The sequence below is a fragment of the Neoarius graeffei genome, chromosome 23, assembly GCF_027579695.1.
Source record: "Neoarius graeffei isolate fNeoGra1 chromosome 23, fNeoGra1.pri, whole genome shotgun sequence".
NCBI classification, from domain to species: domain Eukaryota; kingdom Metazoa; phylum Chordata; class Actinopteri; order Siluriformes; family Ariidae; genus Neoarius; species Neoarius graeffei.
Window position 1 is genome coordinate 57,067,146 of NC_083591.1, and position 16,536 is coordinate 57,083,681.

The following is a 16,536-nucleotide window of genomic DNA, read 5'->3' on the forward strand; positions in this document are numbered from 1 at the left end:
GTAGCACACAGACAGTGAATCAGATCAAATCAAATCAAGTTTATTTGTACAGCGCTTTTAACAATAAACATTGTCGCAAAGCAGCTTTACAGAATTTGAACGACTTAAAACATGAGCTAATTTTATCCCTAATCTATCCCCAATGAGCAAGCCAGTGAAGACAAGATGTGCAATGAACAAAGGGAAGAGGTCGATTTTTAAAGTTTAAATTAAATCCTTAAGTGATTTATAGTATATACGCCGTACCAGTCAAAAGTTTGTACACCCCCACTCATTCATAGGTTTGTCTGCATTACTATTTTCTACACTGCAGAATAATACTGAAAACACCAAAAGGTACAAACTCCAGTTTACGTCTCAGGTTAAAGAATTTTTATTCAGTAGTTATTGCTCTCAGGAATCTTCAGTTTTTATTCGGTATTCAACATTTACTTGTTGTAATTGTAGACTCTAACTTTTGTTCCAGTGTTGATCATGGAACTCCTTTTGGACCACAATGGAAATGAGTGCTTGCATTTTATTGTGTTATCCATTTATTATTATTATTATTATTATTATTATTATTATTATTATTATTATTATGTTATTGTATTATTCTTAATACAATGTCATTTTAATAATGAACAAATCAACAACAACAACAACAATGGAACACACAGGGAACTATGTGATAAATAAAAAGTGGTTAAAAAAAAAAAATCACATTTTCGATTATGCAAATTAGCCACCGTTCCACCCCTCCCCCTTTTCCCCTTGCCCCTCCTTTCTCCTTTTTTTTTTTAAACAGACTTGGAAAGAGGAAAACAGGGATCTTAGTTGGATCTGGCAACCCAGGCCAGCTCAGCTCTCAATCTCAGTCCGGATCTGATTCCACCTGGATGCACTCACTTCTCTTTCCTCAGCTTTAATTTTTCTTTTCTTCTCATCTCATCCCGATCCAAGAAGAAGTGCAGAGAAATGGCTGGAGCGATCATCGAGAACATGAGCACCAAAAAGTTGGTGATGGTGGGAGTTGTTCTGCTGCTCTTCCAGGTTTTTGCCTTCATGGTTGGAGGGCTGATCGGTGAGTTTTTCGGAAACTCCGCAGATTGTCGGGTCTTTTGAAGATTTGTTGAAAAGCTTTGATGTTTTCCCCCCTTTCTGCGCACTTAAACATGGCAACATTATCTGATCTGTTCCTTCATCTCAGCTTTGAGGAAGTGGATCTGAAACTACAAACTCGATGGAATTGATGTTTTTAGAAAGTGTATTTTTGTTGTTAAAACCCACCCTGCTGTTTTTCTCTCTTTGTTGTCCATTGTATTTTTGTCCTTTTCTGTTTACATTAAGACTAAAAGCGTGATTGTCCATGAAACCCAGACTTCCAGTTTATATGTTTATATTCCTTGCACATACATTAGAATTCAGAGAAATCGGATTAAACTACAGCATGCATGAGACTCACTCATAACTCTCCATGTTCTCAAATCTCCTTTAAATGCAATGATTTCAACTCAAACTACAAAGGGTGTGTGATCTTTGGAGGACAAAAGCTTCTACTACTTCTCCCCCCACCTTCTCTCTCTCTCTCTCTCTCTCTCTCTCGTGTTGCCCTCCAGGCATTTTCACGTCTCACCTTCTCTCAGATCTTCTGGATCTCCTGTTTCATCATTCGGATAGTTTTCCACTGCACTCCTTTATCCCTAGGCTGGTTCTCGGAGTTAAGAGCCTGGATAGAAGCACAAGTATTTCTGGAATGCATTAATGTCTGTTCTTGCCTTCTTTTTATGTTTGGTGTCTTTGTAGTTGAAGTATAAGGAGGAAGTAGGCCTCAGTGTGCACCAGACAGACAGGGCTGAGAAATTAGCTTGTTTGCCTGCGATTGATTTAATGAAGCCCACATTCCTTTGTGTTTGCTCGGTGGCCGGTGGCAGCAGGGGTAATTGGGTAGAAAGGCTCGCCGCAGCCCTTGTTATTGGGCAACTTCAACACGGCGTGAGGTTGCTCAGTCCAGAGCCTTCCATTATCTCAGATCCTTCAGGGTGGAGGTTTGGAGAGTGTTCGCGCCCCAGAGTCAATGCATGAACTTCAGAGAGTTGAGTGCTGATAGTTTAGTTCACCTTTACAGGATGGAACACAATCAGACTTTTATAAACACACCACAGTGTCGGCGATATGACCCAAATCATATATCATGATACTTGATAAATTATTATAGATCCTAAAGGATCAGCAGATCTTTGATGATTCCAAGCAGCTGCAAATTACAGGTTTATATTAACACACTTGTTCTAATACATTATCGTTTCCATAGTAACAGCTCATTTGTACAGCAGATGCTCCTCATAAACAGATTAAAAACATTTCTTTCATGTGGTGAAGTTTTCTGTAAGGAGACTTTAGACTCTGCTTAACTTTTATGTTCAGAATCCCCAGTGTCCGTGCTTTTGTAGAAATCTGTAGTGAAACTGTAATTTTTCAGGATGTGTTTTTTGGTCTTTGAATTTCAAGAGCGAAGAAAAAACAGATGCTGGTGAGGGAACAACTGTTTATAGCTGCTGTAACAAAACATCCTTGTTTCATTGACGTCCCACGTCATTAAATATCGCAACAAATGAATAACATATGACGTGTTGTTCTTTAATAAATAAATTCTTGGTAACTTGCTGTGGAGAGATGAGTGATATGATGACATGATACTGATATTTTGATAAATTGTCTGTTTTTCTGAAACAGATTTTTTTTTGGTTAGCCTTTAAATATAGACTGAAATACCTCAAAGCACCACTGTTCTTAGCTTTGAAGTGGTTGAATGATACCCAAAAGTGTCATCGTTAACAATATTTTGCATGTCAAATATCACAATACGGTATATTGTTTTAATAGTCAGTTATCGTGTGCTGCTGTCTTGGGATTTAGCTCAATACCAGAATTAAAGGAAACGTTCGTGTCCCGCTCTGGGAGCTGTTGAATATTCTGGAAAGTTTCCTCTGAGTCAGTTTGGCTATTGTGTTTCTTAGGCCCCGGCGCATAAACAAGTTCCGATTATCTTCCTCTTCCTGCTGTTTTATAGACCTCAGGTGTCGTCGGTGATCCAGAAGAGATCCAGCTGCTCTTTCACACTCTTACAAAACGACACCATGATTATCATGCTAATCGCTACGTACCTGTTTGGGAGATCAGTGGTGCTTACTTTCCTATTGCACATCCAAAAGCAAGAACTGGTCCGCATGGGGGTTGGTGGAACTTACGGCTTTAAAAGCAGCTTCGTGAATCTGATGTGTAACACCACCATTGTTAAATTGAACATGAACACATTAGTTTTAATGTTAACAAGGATTGCGTTCAAATGTTCCACAATTAAATTAAGTCTGTTTTTATAAGTTTATGTTTATATATGAAAGGGCAGGGAAGCAAACTCTCTCTCTCTCTCTCTCTCTCTCTCTCTCTCTCTCCCCCCCCCCCTATCAATCAAAGTGACACTAGACAATTGCAGGTATCTCATGTATGTGGAAGAAGGTAGATAGCTCTTTCCTCTGCCGGTGTTATTCTGCCCATGAGCAGCAGTTAGAGATGTTGGGGTTGTCTGGCTTCATGTGTGTCAGGTGGAGTTTACATTAGACCGTATCAGCGGATCATCAGATTAACGTTTTTAAAACGATTAGTGTGCACACAGCAACACCAATACACGATTCGCGTGCACACAGCAACGCCAATACACGGATACGCTCGGCTCCGCAGGCATCCTGCGCTCCAAATCACTCCGCCCTGAACAGCGAGTGCCCTCTGGAGGGTGCGCACTCCGGCCCTGCGCAGCTCACACAGCGCGCGAGTGGAGTGCACGAGCAGTGATTTGGGACTGAGCCGCTGTGTGTGTGATCTCAGTGCATGTCGGGCATGCGCGTCACTTACCACTTGCAAGTGGAAGGATGGCAAGCCTAAAGACAATCATAACTACACAATGGGCAGTATTTGCATCAGTATTTGCAGTATTTTCATACTTTTATACTCTTTAATGAAAGGTGATACAAGGCGGAAGTCCGCGCCGTTTTTCAGCAGTCGCGTCACATGACCAACGCCAGCGAATCAGGAAGGTGGATGTCACAGTGACGTTGTCCAATGACGACGCCAGCTAGAGCTCAGCACAGCGTATCCGCGTATCTGCGTATTCTCAATGTTTACACAGCACCGGACCAGACACAATCTGGATTGAATACGTGGACCCTGACGGATTCCTGTTTCCCGGCGTTTCCAGGCGTTTTAATGTAAACGGACAGTGCATCCGCGAAGAAAACGAGACAGATACGGTCTAATGTAAACTTGGCCTCAGACTCGGAGGACTTGTGTTAGGCCCTGTCCACACGGCAACGGATTCAGGTGAATCCGATACAATTGTTTATCGTTTAGGCCTGGCGTCCACACGGCACCGGCGTTTTGGGTGCCCCAAAACGCAATCTTTTGAGAACGGGTTCCAGAGTGGAAAGATCTGGCAATGTTGCCGTTGCGAAGTCGTCTGGATGAGTAGAACGGATTTGTTTACGATGACGTCACAACCACATGACTGTCAGTGCTTCACGCCGGGTAGAAGTGTAACGAACTCGATGCGAGTTGTCAACAAATCCTATAACTTGGTTCATGAAACGCGCTTACAAAATATTTTCACTGTGAATATTTATTGTGTAATGGTGCAAAGTGAGAGAGAGAGAGAATGGCCCTTAGGGCAGAGTCAATCCCGCCAGCAAAAATAGGGAAAAAAAGGAGCGATCTCACCTCTTCAGATGTTGGTTTAAGTCCTACAATACATTCCTCAAAAAGGGCGTAGAAGAACAAATTAATCCATCAACGTGTAGCATTCAATTTATTCCGGACCATTAAAGACGCCGCCTTCCGCGTAGAATCATACGTCATCCTCGCCGCCATATTGGATAGGTCAAAGCGGAGAATAAAGATGCCTCACTCATGTGCTGCGTTTAACTGTACAACAGGTTTACCGTCCAAATGAGATCACATGGGATTACCTTTCACAGGTGAGACTGGAAAAATACTTTTCATTGTATTTGGTCATTATAATGTAATTTTACGAACAGATTTTTCTGACTTTGTGGCTAATATGAAGTCTCGCGCATAATAGTTTATGCGCATGCGTCCTTACTTCTTCTATTGTTCTGGTGTCTCCGAAGGGACTGTCTTACAGCGCCCCTAGAGGTGTGGCATGTGTATTGCATCGTTTTCAGCAAGTGTTGCATTGCCATATGGACCTGATATTTTACTGATCGTTGCCCATTTGGACGCGATATATTTTTAAATAACATCTCGTTGCCGTTGTCGTGTGGATGTAGCCTTAGCCTTCACCTTCCAAATGTTGCTAGCTGTTATAACAATATTATAATGAGTGAGAACTGGGTGGTGGCTAGGAATTGGCAGGTGACCAAATTGGAGAGAAATAATAATAAAAAAAATCCTCAAAGGTTCTTTGCATGAGTTTGCTTTATGATCGCCATTTTGTGACCGCATCATACGTATAATCTAATAACTTTCTTCCTGTAGTTTAATGACTTATCAGCGTAGGACAATTTCAGCTTTAGTAAGCACCTTTTCTGTAAACTTACTAATCTGTCACTTTCCATTTCCAGCCCCAGGTCCCACCTCCGCCATCGACTACGTGGCCATCAAGTGTGTGGACAACCAGAAGGGACACCTTCAGGGCCGGAAGTGGTTCATGCCCTGGGGTCCGAACCAGTGCGACAAGATTCGAGACTTTGATGAAGCCATGACCAAGAAGATTGAAGCCAACAACATCGTTTTCTCTGTTCACATCCCTCTGCCCAGTCGAGAGATGAGTCCCTGGTTCCAGTTCATACTCCTCATCCTGCAGTTCGACATTGCCTTCAAAATGTACAATCAGATCGGTGAGTAAACTGAGTTTAATCTAACTAAATAGAACATTCCGGAGCCAACAGTGGATTAGTGGGAATATCAGGTCTTAATAATGAAAAGAACTTGTAAGATAATAGTCTTATTAGATATATCAGGAGCAGCAGTGACATGCTGTACATGTGGTGATCTTTTATTTCACAATAACTCCACAACTTTTCGTAACTGTTCAGTCACATTGTTTGCTCTTTAGTACAGCAGGTTGTTAAAAGGTGTAAGCTTATGTATTTATTTTTCATTCGAGACAGTTCTGTCTGCCATTTTTTAAAAACCTTTCAGATTTGCCCGGAAACTCCAGAATCTTAATTGTAATATTAACAGCGAAAAATGAAATTCCACGTTTAGCATAAGTCTGTTATCATCCACATCACTGCTACAATTATACCATGGTGTACTGGTGCAATGACATTCCTACTCGCACTAAAAACATCTGGTTCCAATATGGCTGCCTTCTTAAAGCTCCAGTGTTCAAATTCGTGATGAAGTCTTGCGTAAATTTCTCGATGATAGCAAGGCTACGGCTAGTAAGGTGACATACTGTATATAATCCTATGGGATGGATTTTAAAAAGTGTTGCTGCTGGCATTTTCATCATAGTGGAGCTTCTGAAAGTTAAAAATACAACTTATCAGAAAAGCACCAAGCGTCTTTTTTTTTTTAATTTCCTGACCATTCAGACTGTAGTTGAAGCTAAGATCAGTATTTTAATGTTGCAGTGAAATGTATTAGAGATAATGCATTTGTTAATATTCGGACGTTCGTTGGTATCCGATGTCATGGACTCATGAGCCAAAGTCATCTTAGTTGGATGAAAAAGTTAAAATAAATACAATCTTTATTAGGATTTGAACAGTACTTGGGTATGGAGCCCCAGAAGGGACATGGAGGAAAAAACAAAGATATACTTTTGTGAGATCTTGGAATAGTTTTTCATCTAGGTCCGATGACTTCCGGGTCAGTTTGACAACATGGAAACCACAACAGTGGAATGCACACACCAGTGGGAGAGGTCCATAGAATTTTGAGATTGGACTCAATTATAAAGACATTAAAACCATTTTGTAGATGTGTATTTTTTGTGTGTGTGTTTGTTAATGCTAACACCGCCCCTCAGTAAGTGAGACATTCTGCCACACAGTAACCGCAATAACTAACACATACGGTGACGTCCGTGCAGATGCGCTCACGAGATGGTGTGATTGATCACACAGATACTGGAGGTACCATAAATGCTGATAATGCAGCACAATTAACAATTATTCCACAAAATCGAGTTGTACATGAGCTGATAGCCGACCAGACGCGTAGCACCGAGTTGTCTATAAGCCGTGTACGACGAGATTGAGTGGAATAACTGTTTTATTCTATCCACATTCACTACATTTTGAGAAACAGAGCATTTTTTTTTTGCAAGTTCGGTAAATAAAAACTTTATCCAAAACGCCCGACAAAATAATTTCCGCTTAACAGACCGACGAAATGGTAGTAGCACTTTGTGAAAAATGCTATAATAATAATTCTTGAAAAAAAAGTTCTTACCATCAAATACTTTCATTCCATATTTTAATGTTGCTTTTTTTTGTATTTTTAGGGTTTTGTTTTCGAGTAGAGTTTTTATTTCGTCCTCTGTTGGTTCAGCAACATGCTCTGCCATTTTGTTTTTCTCTACTCATGGTATATGAGCTGATATCCTAGTAGTAGAGTAGCCAATCAGAGCGTGCGATTGCTCATATCCAGTGAATGTGGATGTAATAATTTTGAACATACCACGACTTGGGTTGGAAAAAAATCTGAAAAACTAATGCTAGCGAATTTTAAAGTTGTGTAAACTCTATTTACAGGTGTGTACATGTTATTTCAGAAATGTAGGAGGTGCATAAATTCTGTTTACGTACATTTAGCCTTGTATCTGTGTTGCCAAATTGACCTGGAAGTACACTGACCTACATTTAAAACTGTGTGAGATCTCGCATAACTTTCATAGAGTTGTAGTTTGAGATTGGCCTCAAATATAAATACAATAAAGAAGTGCTTGATAGTAGGCACAGTTTACATAAATGAAAGAGAATTGTCAAACTGATCCAGAAGTACGTAGACCTACGTAAATGAAAAACTTTGGTGGGGGCGGGGAATCAAACCTTCTTCCTCCATGTCCCTTGTGGAGCTCTGTTTTTTAGGTCTGTCCTAAATTGTCTTAAACCACATTTGAAAGTGAAACTTGATGTGGAAAAGTTTACACACGTTATTTTAGGTGTGACCGATTTCTTATAGCTACGTTATCCTTGTAGCTTCTTGACAAAACTTGAGTAACTAAAGAATGTCTTGGGTGATGGAGTGTATTTGGTTTGAAGGTGTGGAAAGTGTGTACATTTTATTATTTTACCCCATTAAACTTATACTTTTAAACTTTATGGTCAGCTTGATGCCATGTTGTGAACTGAATTCGGATTGTGTTGGATTTTCTGGGTGTTTCCATGAAGACTGAATTGCTAAAAGATTGTCCCTCCGTTTCCATTTTCCTGAAGCAGTTTGAGTTTCTCGCATGCTGAGAGAGGCTTAACCATGACAGATGAACCTCTGTGACTGGGTTGTGCTGGTGGCTTAGGGCTCCCTGCTAGGACTTTATACACACAAACAATTCCAAATACTGTGGTTCCTCCATCTGTTTAAATTAGCTTCATCTTCATCTTGTACCAAATGCTGAAATGGACCAGACGGGATGGTTGTTTTTGTTTTTATGGGTGAAATTGTGTTCCAACTCATTGAGTTTCAGGAATTCAGCGTTGCTGAAAATCACTGAGATCTGGCGGTGTTTCATTTCCCTGATTGTGATACTGTAGCTGTGTGAGCTCTCTAGGCCTTGTGAGGGTGAAAGCAGGGATTAACAAGATAATACGGCAGATTAATGAAGAGTTATTGTTGAACTGAAGCACTCTGGGAAAAGGAGTAGCGCTTTTTTTCCCTCCTTTATAACTTTAGCAGTCTGTTGAGGAAACACAATTGCGTTTTGAAATGTCGTCATTGTGTATTTTGCTGTGTTTCTTGACTATTGGACATGGCACAAGTTGATAATGGCTAAAAATGAGGGATAGTGTTATCCTATCCGATCCTATCCTTAAAGCATATACACAGAGCCACGGCCTCACTTTTGTTTATAAATGCCTTGAGACCTCAAGAATGGCACAGGAATAGTTTTAAGCGTTAACAATAAATCTAATATAGTAATTTTTACTATTAAAGTGATTTATATAGGTAGCGGTCTGAGTGAATGATGTTGACGTCCGTGACGTCACAGCAGGAAGTCTATCGGTCTCATCGCCATTTCCGCTATACTAAAACACAGAGCTGACTGCAACTCCGATCCTCCATTTTGAGCTAATTTATCGCCATGCCACATAGATGTGTTGCTGGCTGGTGCAGCAGCATGACAGAAGGTGGATTTATGTTGCATTCATGGCCCAAGAATGTTCAAACTGCAAAGATTTGGACGCGTTTTGCGAGAAATTCACAGACACATTGGGCGACTTTGAAGTGGTCTCTCCTCTGCTCTGCACATTTTACTGAAGACTCGTACGAGACCTCTGATCTGTTGAGGAGCGTTGGCTATAAGCCCGTATTGAAAGAGGGTGTGGTACCAACAATTAAAGAAAAATAAAACAAGAAAAGGAAAGCATTTATTTATTTTTTTAAAAGTGAGTTCAGTTGCACCAGTCCTCCTGGAGCGTGAGCCGAGGGTTGTTGCTAAAACCCGGGACGGAACGGGATGGGGACGTATCGCTTGGGCAGTGACCTCCCCGCGGTTGTTGCTAAAACTGGTGACGTCCCGTCCCAGGTTTTAGTAATTGCCTGAGCCGAGCATTAATGGTGGAATACATGGCATGGAGAGAATGAATGGACCAGCCGTCTTATTTCTAAACTGGATATCGCTGCCATCTCGCCCTTACGTGGAAGAAGCGAATGACCGGACAACTGAACGAACAACTAAAAGTCAGATTGTTTTGAAACAATCGGCCACAAGATCGGCCTTCAAGAAGCGAGAACACAGACGGGTAAGCTCCGACTCTCATTTGGATACAAAACAAACAACAAAAACAACAGCACTCGTTGTTTACCTGCATTTAGATTAATACATGTAACCTGTATTGTGTGTTTAAGTTACTGGTGTAAGATTATTTAATTTGCTTCAGAATGTGATTGTCTCAGTTCATCTGATTATTTAATGAGCCTTTTACGTTTTATCAGTGAAAATGCATGCATGTACATGTATGTTGCATAAGTTATAACACCCATCCTGTTTTAATGAGAGTCAACCCACAATCAATGAAGTCAAATCAGTCTTAGTTGAGCGAGTCGGTAACGCTATTTCTTATTTTCACCATAAATTTTTATTGATGTGACTTTGGTCTATAGCTGTAAAAGGCCTCGGCCTTAAAACCGGTTCCCGCTGTGACGTCACGCGCTCAGGGCTGGCTGGCTCAGCGGGGCAGCTCCAATCACAACTTTGCGGTCGATTTTAACTCTCAAAAATGTATTTTTTTTTTTTTTTTATTCCCATTTGTGCAGCATACAAGAGTCAAGGATGCAGATACTATCCACTCAGAAATTTATTTAAAAATAAAGGTTCTCCGTATCTGCTTTAAGTTAACGAGCTTGCTAGAGCTTTATTTTCCTTATTAGCCTAACATCAATGTTACCAAACATTGCTATCGTTAGAAAGGAGATACAGCTAATTAACTTGGCTAAATTTACTAAATACTGATTTATGTACTGCTTCTGTTACACACTTCTTCTAATTTGTCTTTGTGTGTGTTTTAAGGTAGCAGTTAGCTGTATTGCTATGAGGCTAATGTAGCTAAACAGACATGAAAATGTGTACCCAGTTTTTGTGTAAACTTCTTGTTTAAATATTTACACTTTGTTTAAATTAGTATACTATTAGTATAATGAAGGAACAAAAACAATCATTCAGTATTTAGTCAAAGTGAGTCAAACCTGGGGGCTGAGGAAGAGAGAGATTGAGCTTCTAGAGGGATCTCGTTGCTAGTTGTTTTAGCTCTGCAGTGTCTCTTTGTCCATTTTTATAACAAAATATTTGTCAGAAACCACATCAACAAATCTCTCTGAGACACTGAAAAACTCCACAAAGCTTTCTGAAGTGACATTACTGTGTGACTTGTTACTCAGTGTGGTTAGCATGATGCTAAACTGAAGGCAGGGCCGTCGTAAGGGGTGGGCGAAATGAGCGGTCGCCCATGGCCTCGCGCTCTGATGGGCCTTGCGCCTGACCAATGAGATTGCAGATTTTGATTATCTCTAGTTATTTAATGCGGTCCTTTTATTAAAAACTATTTGCGCACCTCAATGTCGCGGGACAGACTATGTGGGCTCGCTCTTCTGTCAATTGAAAATGACGTTGCCTGCAAGTTGGATTATAAGGATTTAATCGCGGAGTTTGCAGCAAAGAAAGCGAGAAAGGTCGCTTTTTTCTAAACTATATGGTGAGGCAATCTAACTTTATTCGTGCAATTTTTCAAAAGTTTTATGCACATGTCAAAAGTTAAGTTTTAATGTCATTTATGCCCGATTTCGACAAGCAGCAATTCATACTTGTCTTTATGTAATGTTCACCTGTTGTTGTGACGGATAATAAACGGCTTATGGCCAACGATGTATGTGTCTGCTAATTGTTGTATATTACCTCCCCTCTTAAAGGATTATTATTATTATTATTATTATTAATGCTACTACTACTACTATTACTACTACTACTTAATTCCGACAGTACGTGTAAACTAGGTTATCCTGAAAAGGGCCTCGCATCTGTCAAGTTTGCTCAGGGCCCCGCCCTCCTCTTGCGACGGCGCTGACTGAAGGCTATATGATTTTCTTGCTAGTTAGCCACACTAGCATGTTTAGTTGCAGCACAAAACTAAACGGATTAGCTTGGTGAAGGTTCACCCGAGTCTGATTTTATATATCTATCTACGTTATATCTATGTTTGTACTTTTTGATTTAATAGCGATTTTCATTTATTTAGTAAATTTCTCTTTTTGGTAGGCCACATTTGCAGCTCTATCCGACATGAACCATTAGAGATTTCTACTGGTTAGGAACCCACTAAAAATGTTTTCTAATGTTCCTAATTTCTTATTTTTCGAAAGTTTCTTTGATGGTTTCTGGTGTTATTTAACAGTACTCACAAAATCTTAAATGGAAACCATTAAGCCAGATTGCAAAAAAAAAAAAAAATCCCCACTTAATTTGTCCAATTTTACTTAGTAATTTCATTTAATCTGTTCTCGTCTCTTCAGAGGACAGTAAGGATTTTGTGAGCAATATACAAATATATACTTGTTTATGGATTACGAAAGCCACTGAGAAGAATAAATAGATAAGGAATAAATATGATAAAAAGATAAACGAATTCATTAAAAACTAGAGAAGAGAGGAAACTCTTCCCTCATTAAGCCAGTTATCATTATGTGATTGGAACCATTTGAAATTTTCTTCTTGTTGTCATTTTTTGCAACAGGGTTCTGAAAGTGTCCTATATATTTCTGATCCTTAGAGATCAGATTTTAGGTGATGTGATGTTACGTGTGTGATTTGAGTAGATTAGATTAGGTTACAGATCCTCGTAGTCGAGTTTATATGCAGTTTATTCCTCGCTCTAAGACGCTGTATCATCGTCCTTCCTGGAAGTTCCTCCTCTCCAGATGTTGATGTTTACTGCAGTGTTGATGTGAAGATGTTTGATCGTTTGCCAGCTTGGTTCCTCTGTGATTCTGCGTCTCTGAGAGCGAGCTCAATCAGGAAAAAGACCTCGTTCCTCATCAGGCTGCGTGTCGGAGTGAATTTGGCTCTGCTGATGATGAGGAAGTAAACAAATATATTAAAGACAAAACATCTGAGATGAGGTTAATCTGTGGTTTTGGTTGAAATGTAAGGAAAAAAACACTAAGGTGTGAAGAATGAGCAGTGGCAACGACGGGGTGATGAAGTTGCGTTACGTTTACCACCCTGAAGTTGACTTATTTGTTTTGTTTCTCTTAAACCACAGCATTTCACCAAAGATTACAAATTATTTATTTAAAAAAATTTGCATATTTTGTTTTTGTCATTTAATGATGTGAACCATCCACAAAACACGTTAGTTCCTGCTCTTACTTGTGTTATAACAGCAGTAAGCCTCTTTTAACTCTTTTGAAACCAATACGATAAAAGAATTGACATTTTTTTATGTTGGAGTTCAAATGTACCCTACCTTTCACCCGTAGTCAGCTGGGATAGCAGTGTTTCCCCTAGAAAATGTTTGAAGGTGTGGTGGCAAGACCTGCGCTCAGATGTCCCACCCCAGTACGAGGATAAAAACAGCCAACAGCACAGAAGGCTTTACATAGATTAATCCATCGGTCATGACTTTAGCCCACAACATGCTGGCACATAACTGCGCAGAATAAAATGCTAAAACAGCCAACAGTACACAACAAAAGCACCTCGGTAGTAGGCTAACTCAACTTAAACAACTTGCTTGTATCAGTACCAATGCAGTATAGAAACACTGAAAACAGAGGAAGCAGTGCACTCGGCGGTGCTAATAGAAGTAACCAATGACTTACCCTTAAAACTTCCCAAAGGCCTGCCTGCGTCTGTCATTGGCCTGCACGAACTCCTTTGCGATGGCTGTCATGTCAGTTTGTTCCAGAATGTCATGGTGAATATGGCAGTTCATCAAGTCATTCAGTCTCTTTTGTGTCATTGTTGATCGGAGGTATGATTTCAGTCGACGAAGTGTGGAAAACGAACGCTCTGCTGATGCCGAGGGCACGAAGGCCAAAAGCCAGGGCACCGAGGCCATAAAATAAAACAATGATTTTAAGTTCATGTCTATAATGAATTTAATTTAAGGACTAATGACTCTTCTGAGGAAGATTGGAGTCCCAGTCAAAACTATCAAGCAGGTAAAGAAACATCTACAATATTATGTCTGAAGATAAGAAAATATTGAACACATCTAAACTTATCAATCCATCACTCACTTCAAAAATTGTAAAACTTATTAAACCTATATCCTCCCATAATTTTTGTTCAATTGACACCAAATGTGCAAGAGCATCTTCAGACTGTACTACTACGCAGATTTTTGATTAATCAAAATTGAGCCTGGAGTTCATCAAAATGTTTGACTGTAAATGGAACATGTACTAGCATGCAGGCTACTGATTAACCCATAAGAGCCCAGACCGATTTCTCAATCAAGGAAAATTATTGAGGAAATAAAATGAACTAAATAGACGACAAAGAAAACATTTCTGACCTTTTATTTTTTAAAATAGCACTTTCATGTCTCAAGATCTGAAATATTAAATTGCAAATTTGCAGAACACTGCAACGCTATTACACTGTTAACCCCAAAGTTCATTCTATGCAAACAGTTTGAGTAAATTCCACTTTTAAAGATGAGTTTTATTGCATTACTTAAACAGTGTGAGTATATGAAGAGTATATGAGACAGTCATTGGGTTACTCATTTTTGTAATTTAAACAAACTAAAACTATCATGTTTTACCTCAGGCCACAGTGCTGCCCTGCTGTGATTGGCTCAAAACTCAAGACAAGTTGAGTTGACGGCTACAGAGGAAGTTGCGCCATTTTCTAATTTACACAGAGCAATTTAAGGTCTTTGCACTTTTGACAGCAAGCTAATTAGCATGTTAGCGACTACAGTCGGTACTCGGCACGTTAAAAGTGGGTCAACGTTGTAACGACATAACGCTACTGTACAAGCAATGCTTATTTAACGGTAACAAACTTAAGCCCTATATGTTGAAATTCCTGTCTTATTCGTTCGTTAATTTATCACACAGTCTTACCTCAGTCAACTTCTTCCCTCCTTCTGTGAAAATTCAACGTCTCAGACGCGGACACAAGTGGGCGGGAGATGCGTTTGATTAAGTCTTCTGATTGGCTGGTGATAGATTGGTGGGCGGGGGATGCGTTTGATTAAGTCTCCTGATTGGCTGGTGATAGATTGGTGTCATTATGGCGCGTCGGAGCGGTTCATGCCAGGCTCGAGTCCGCTCAACGTCAAAAAATATTGGTTTAGCCTATTTTTAAAATAATTTTCAAAAAGTTACCCTGGCCACGGCCACCCTTCAGGAATTCCTGAAGGTGCGGCGGCAAAACTCAAGGTGCGACGGCCCGCCGCAGCCAATTGTACATAGCGGAAACACTGGATAGGCTCCAGCTTGCCTGCAACCCTGTAGAACAGAATGAAGCGACTAGAGATAATGAGATGAGAACCTAATGCATGCAGCTGTTTTTTTTTTTTTTAATTAATTAATTAATTATGGGTTTATATTTCGCACGTATACAGTGTGCTCTATTTAGGATCAATCTCGGTGTACAATGTGCAAAAAAATTTGAGTTTATCTGAAATTTTGAAATGATGAAGAGAAATGTTTTGTTCTTAAATTAAACAAGCAGAATACTTGTTGTAAATAATCATGATTTTGTGGTGATTGTATAAATCGTTATTATACAGTATTTTTTTACCATCATAATGTATGATTGGATTTATAATACTCTTAATTTCCCTGAGGGAACCTGCCAAAAGGGATCAATAAAGTTTTATCTAATCTAATCTAATAAGAAAAAAAGGAAGAAGGAATATTCTTACTCTGAATAAGTCCTAAATATTTACAAGTTTTGCTTAAGTGTGTGTGTGTGTGAGAGAGAGAGAGAGAGAGGTATAAATAACGTGGTGCTTGGACAAAGAAAACATAATAAAGGTTATGAAGATGGGTATAGAATATCATAGAAAAGCAATGTGTGCTTTCCAGGTCGTGTGTGTGTGTTTAGCTGCTGCTTGTATGACGTTATCATTTTACGTCTGTTTAGAATCTTCAGTAGAATAATATTTAATGAAAATGCACAATAAACTTTTTTTTAAATAAACTCTTGATCCTGACCCACCTTGGTGGTGTAATAAAGCCTTGTGATCATGCCCCAAATACCCCCCTGCCTGGCACAGATCCAGCAATAACACAGCTGTTGAAAGAGATTAGTCACTGGGGTGATGGCTGCTGCGATGGCAAAGAATGTTTGTGTACTAAGCTGACATTCAGAGGGGTGTGCGCGCGCTGCCAAGTGTTTGTGAGAGACGACATTGCTAATAATGCTTTCACCCTACAGTCCAGGTTCAGCTTTCTAATCCCTCTGTGAGCTCTGTAGTTTTTTTTAGTGACACACTCGTGGATAAAATTGAGCTCCGAGTCTCTACAGTCGCCACATTATTTACCCCAGAGGTTCTGAATGGCTACGATGCCTACAAATGTGCGATCGTTAATATGGTGATGGCTTTGTAAGGAGACGTTTATTTTAATTTTATGAACAGAGTCTGCAGGGTCAATGCTTTGTAACGTCAGAAATAAAGCTTTAAGTTTACGTTCTTTGAGATGGTGAAAGTCTTCAGGACAGGAGTTTACGCAGTTCGGTTTTTCAGTCATGAAGACATTAAATGTAGCTGTAAATGGAGAAAAAGTGTACAATGGCGTATTAGGGCTATTGTAGGTTTAAAAAAGATATACAGAACTGTGTGTGTGGGGGGGGGGAAGAGTCCA

General features: G+C 39.8%; 1 protein-coding gene across 2 annotated transcripts in view; it reads left to right on the plus strand.

The window, feature by feature from the left end:
* The first annotated feature begins 777 nt into the window (after nt 1-777).
* The window catches only part of wls (Wnt ligand secretion mediator), a 65,523-nt gene continuing 49,764 nt past the window's right edge, over nt 778-16,536 (plus strand). For both annotated transcript variants that reach the window (XM_060906515.1, XM_060906516.1), the window contains exons 1-2: nt 778-1,063; nt 5,613-5,888. In XM_060906515.1, the coding sequence (XP_060762498.1) occupies nt 958-1,063; nt 5,613-5,888 (382 nt within the window). In that variant the 5' untranslated portion in view covers nt 778-957. The remainder of the gene's footprint in view (nt 1,064-5,612; nt 5,889-16,536) is intronic.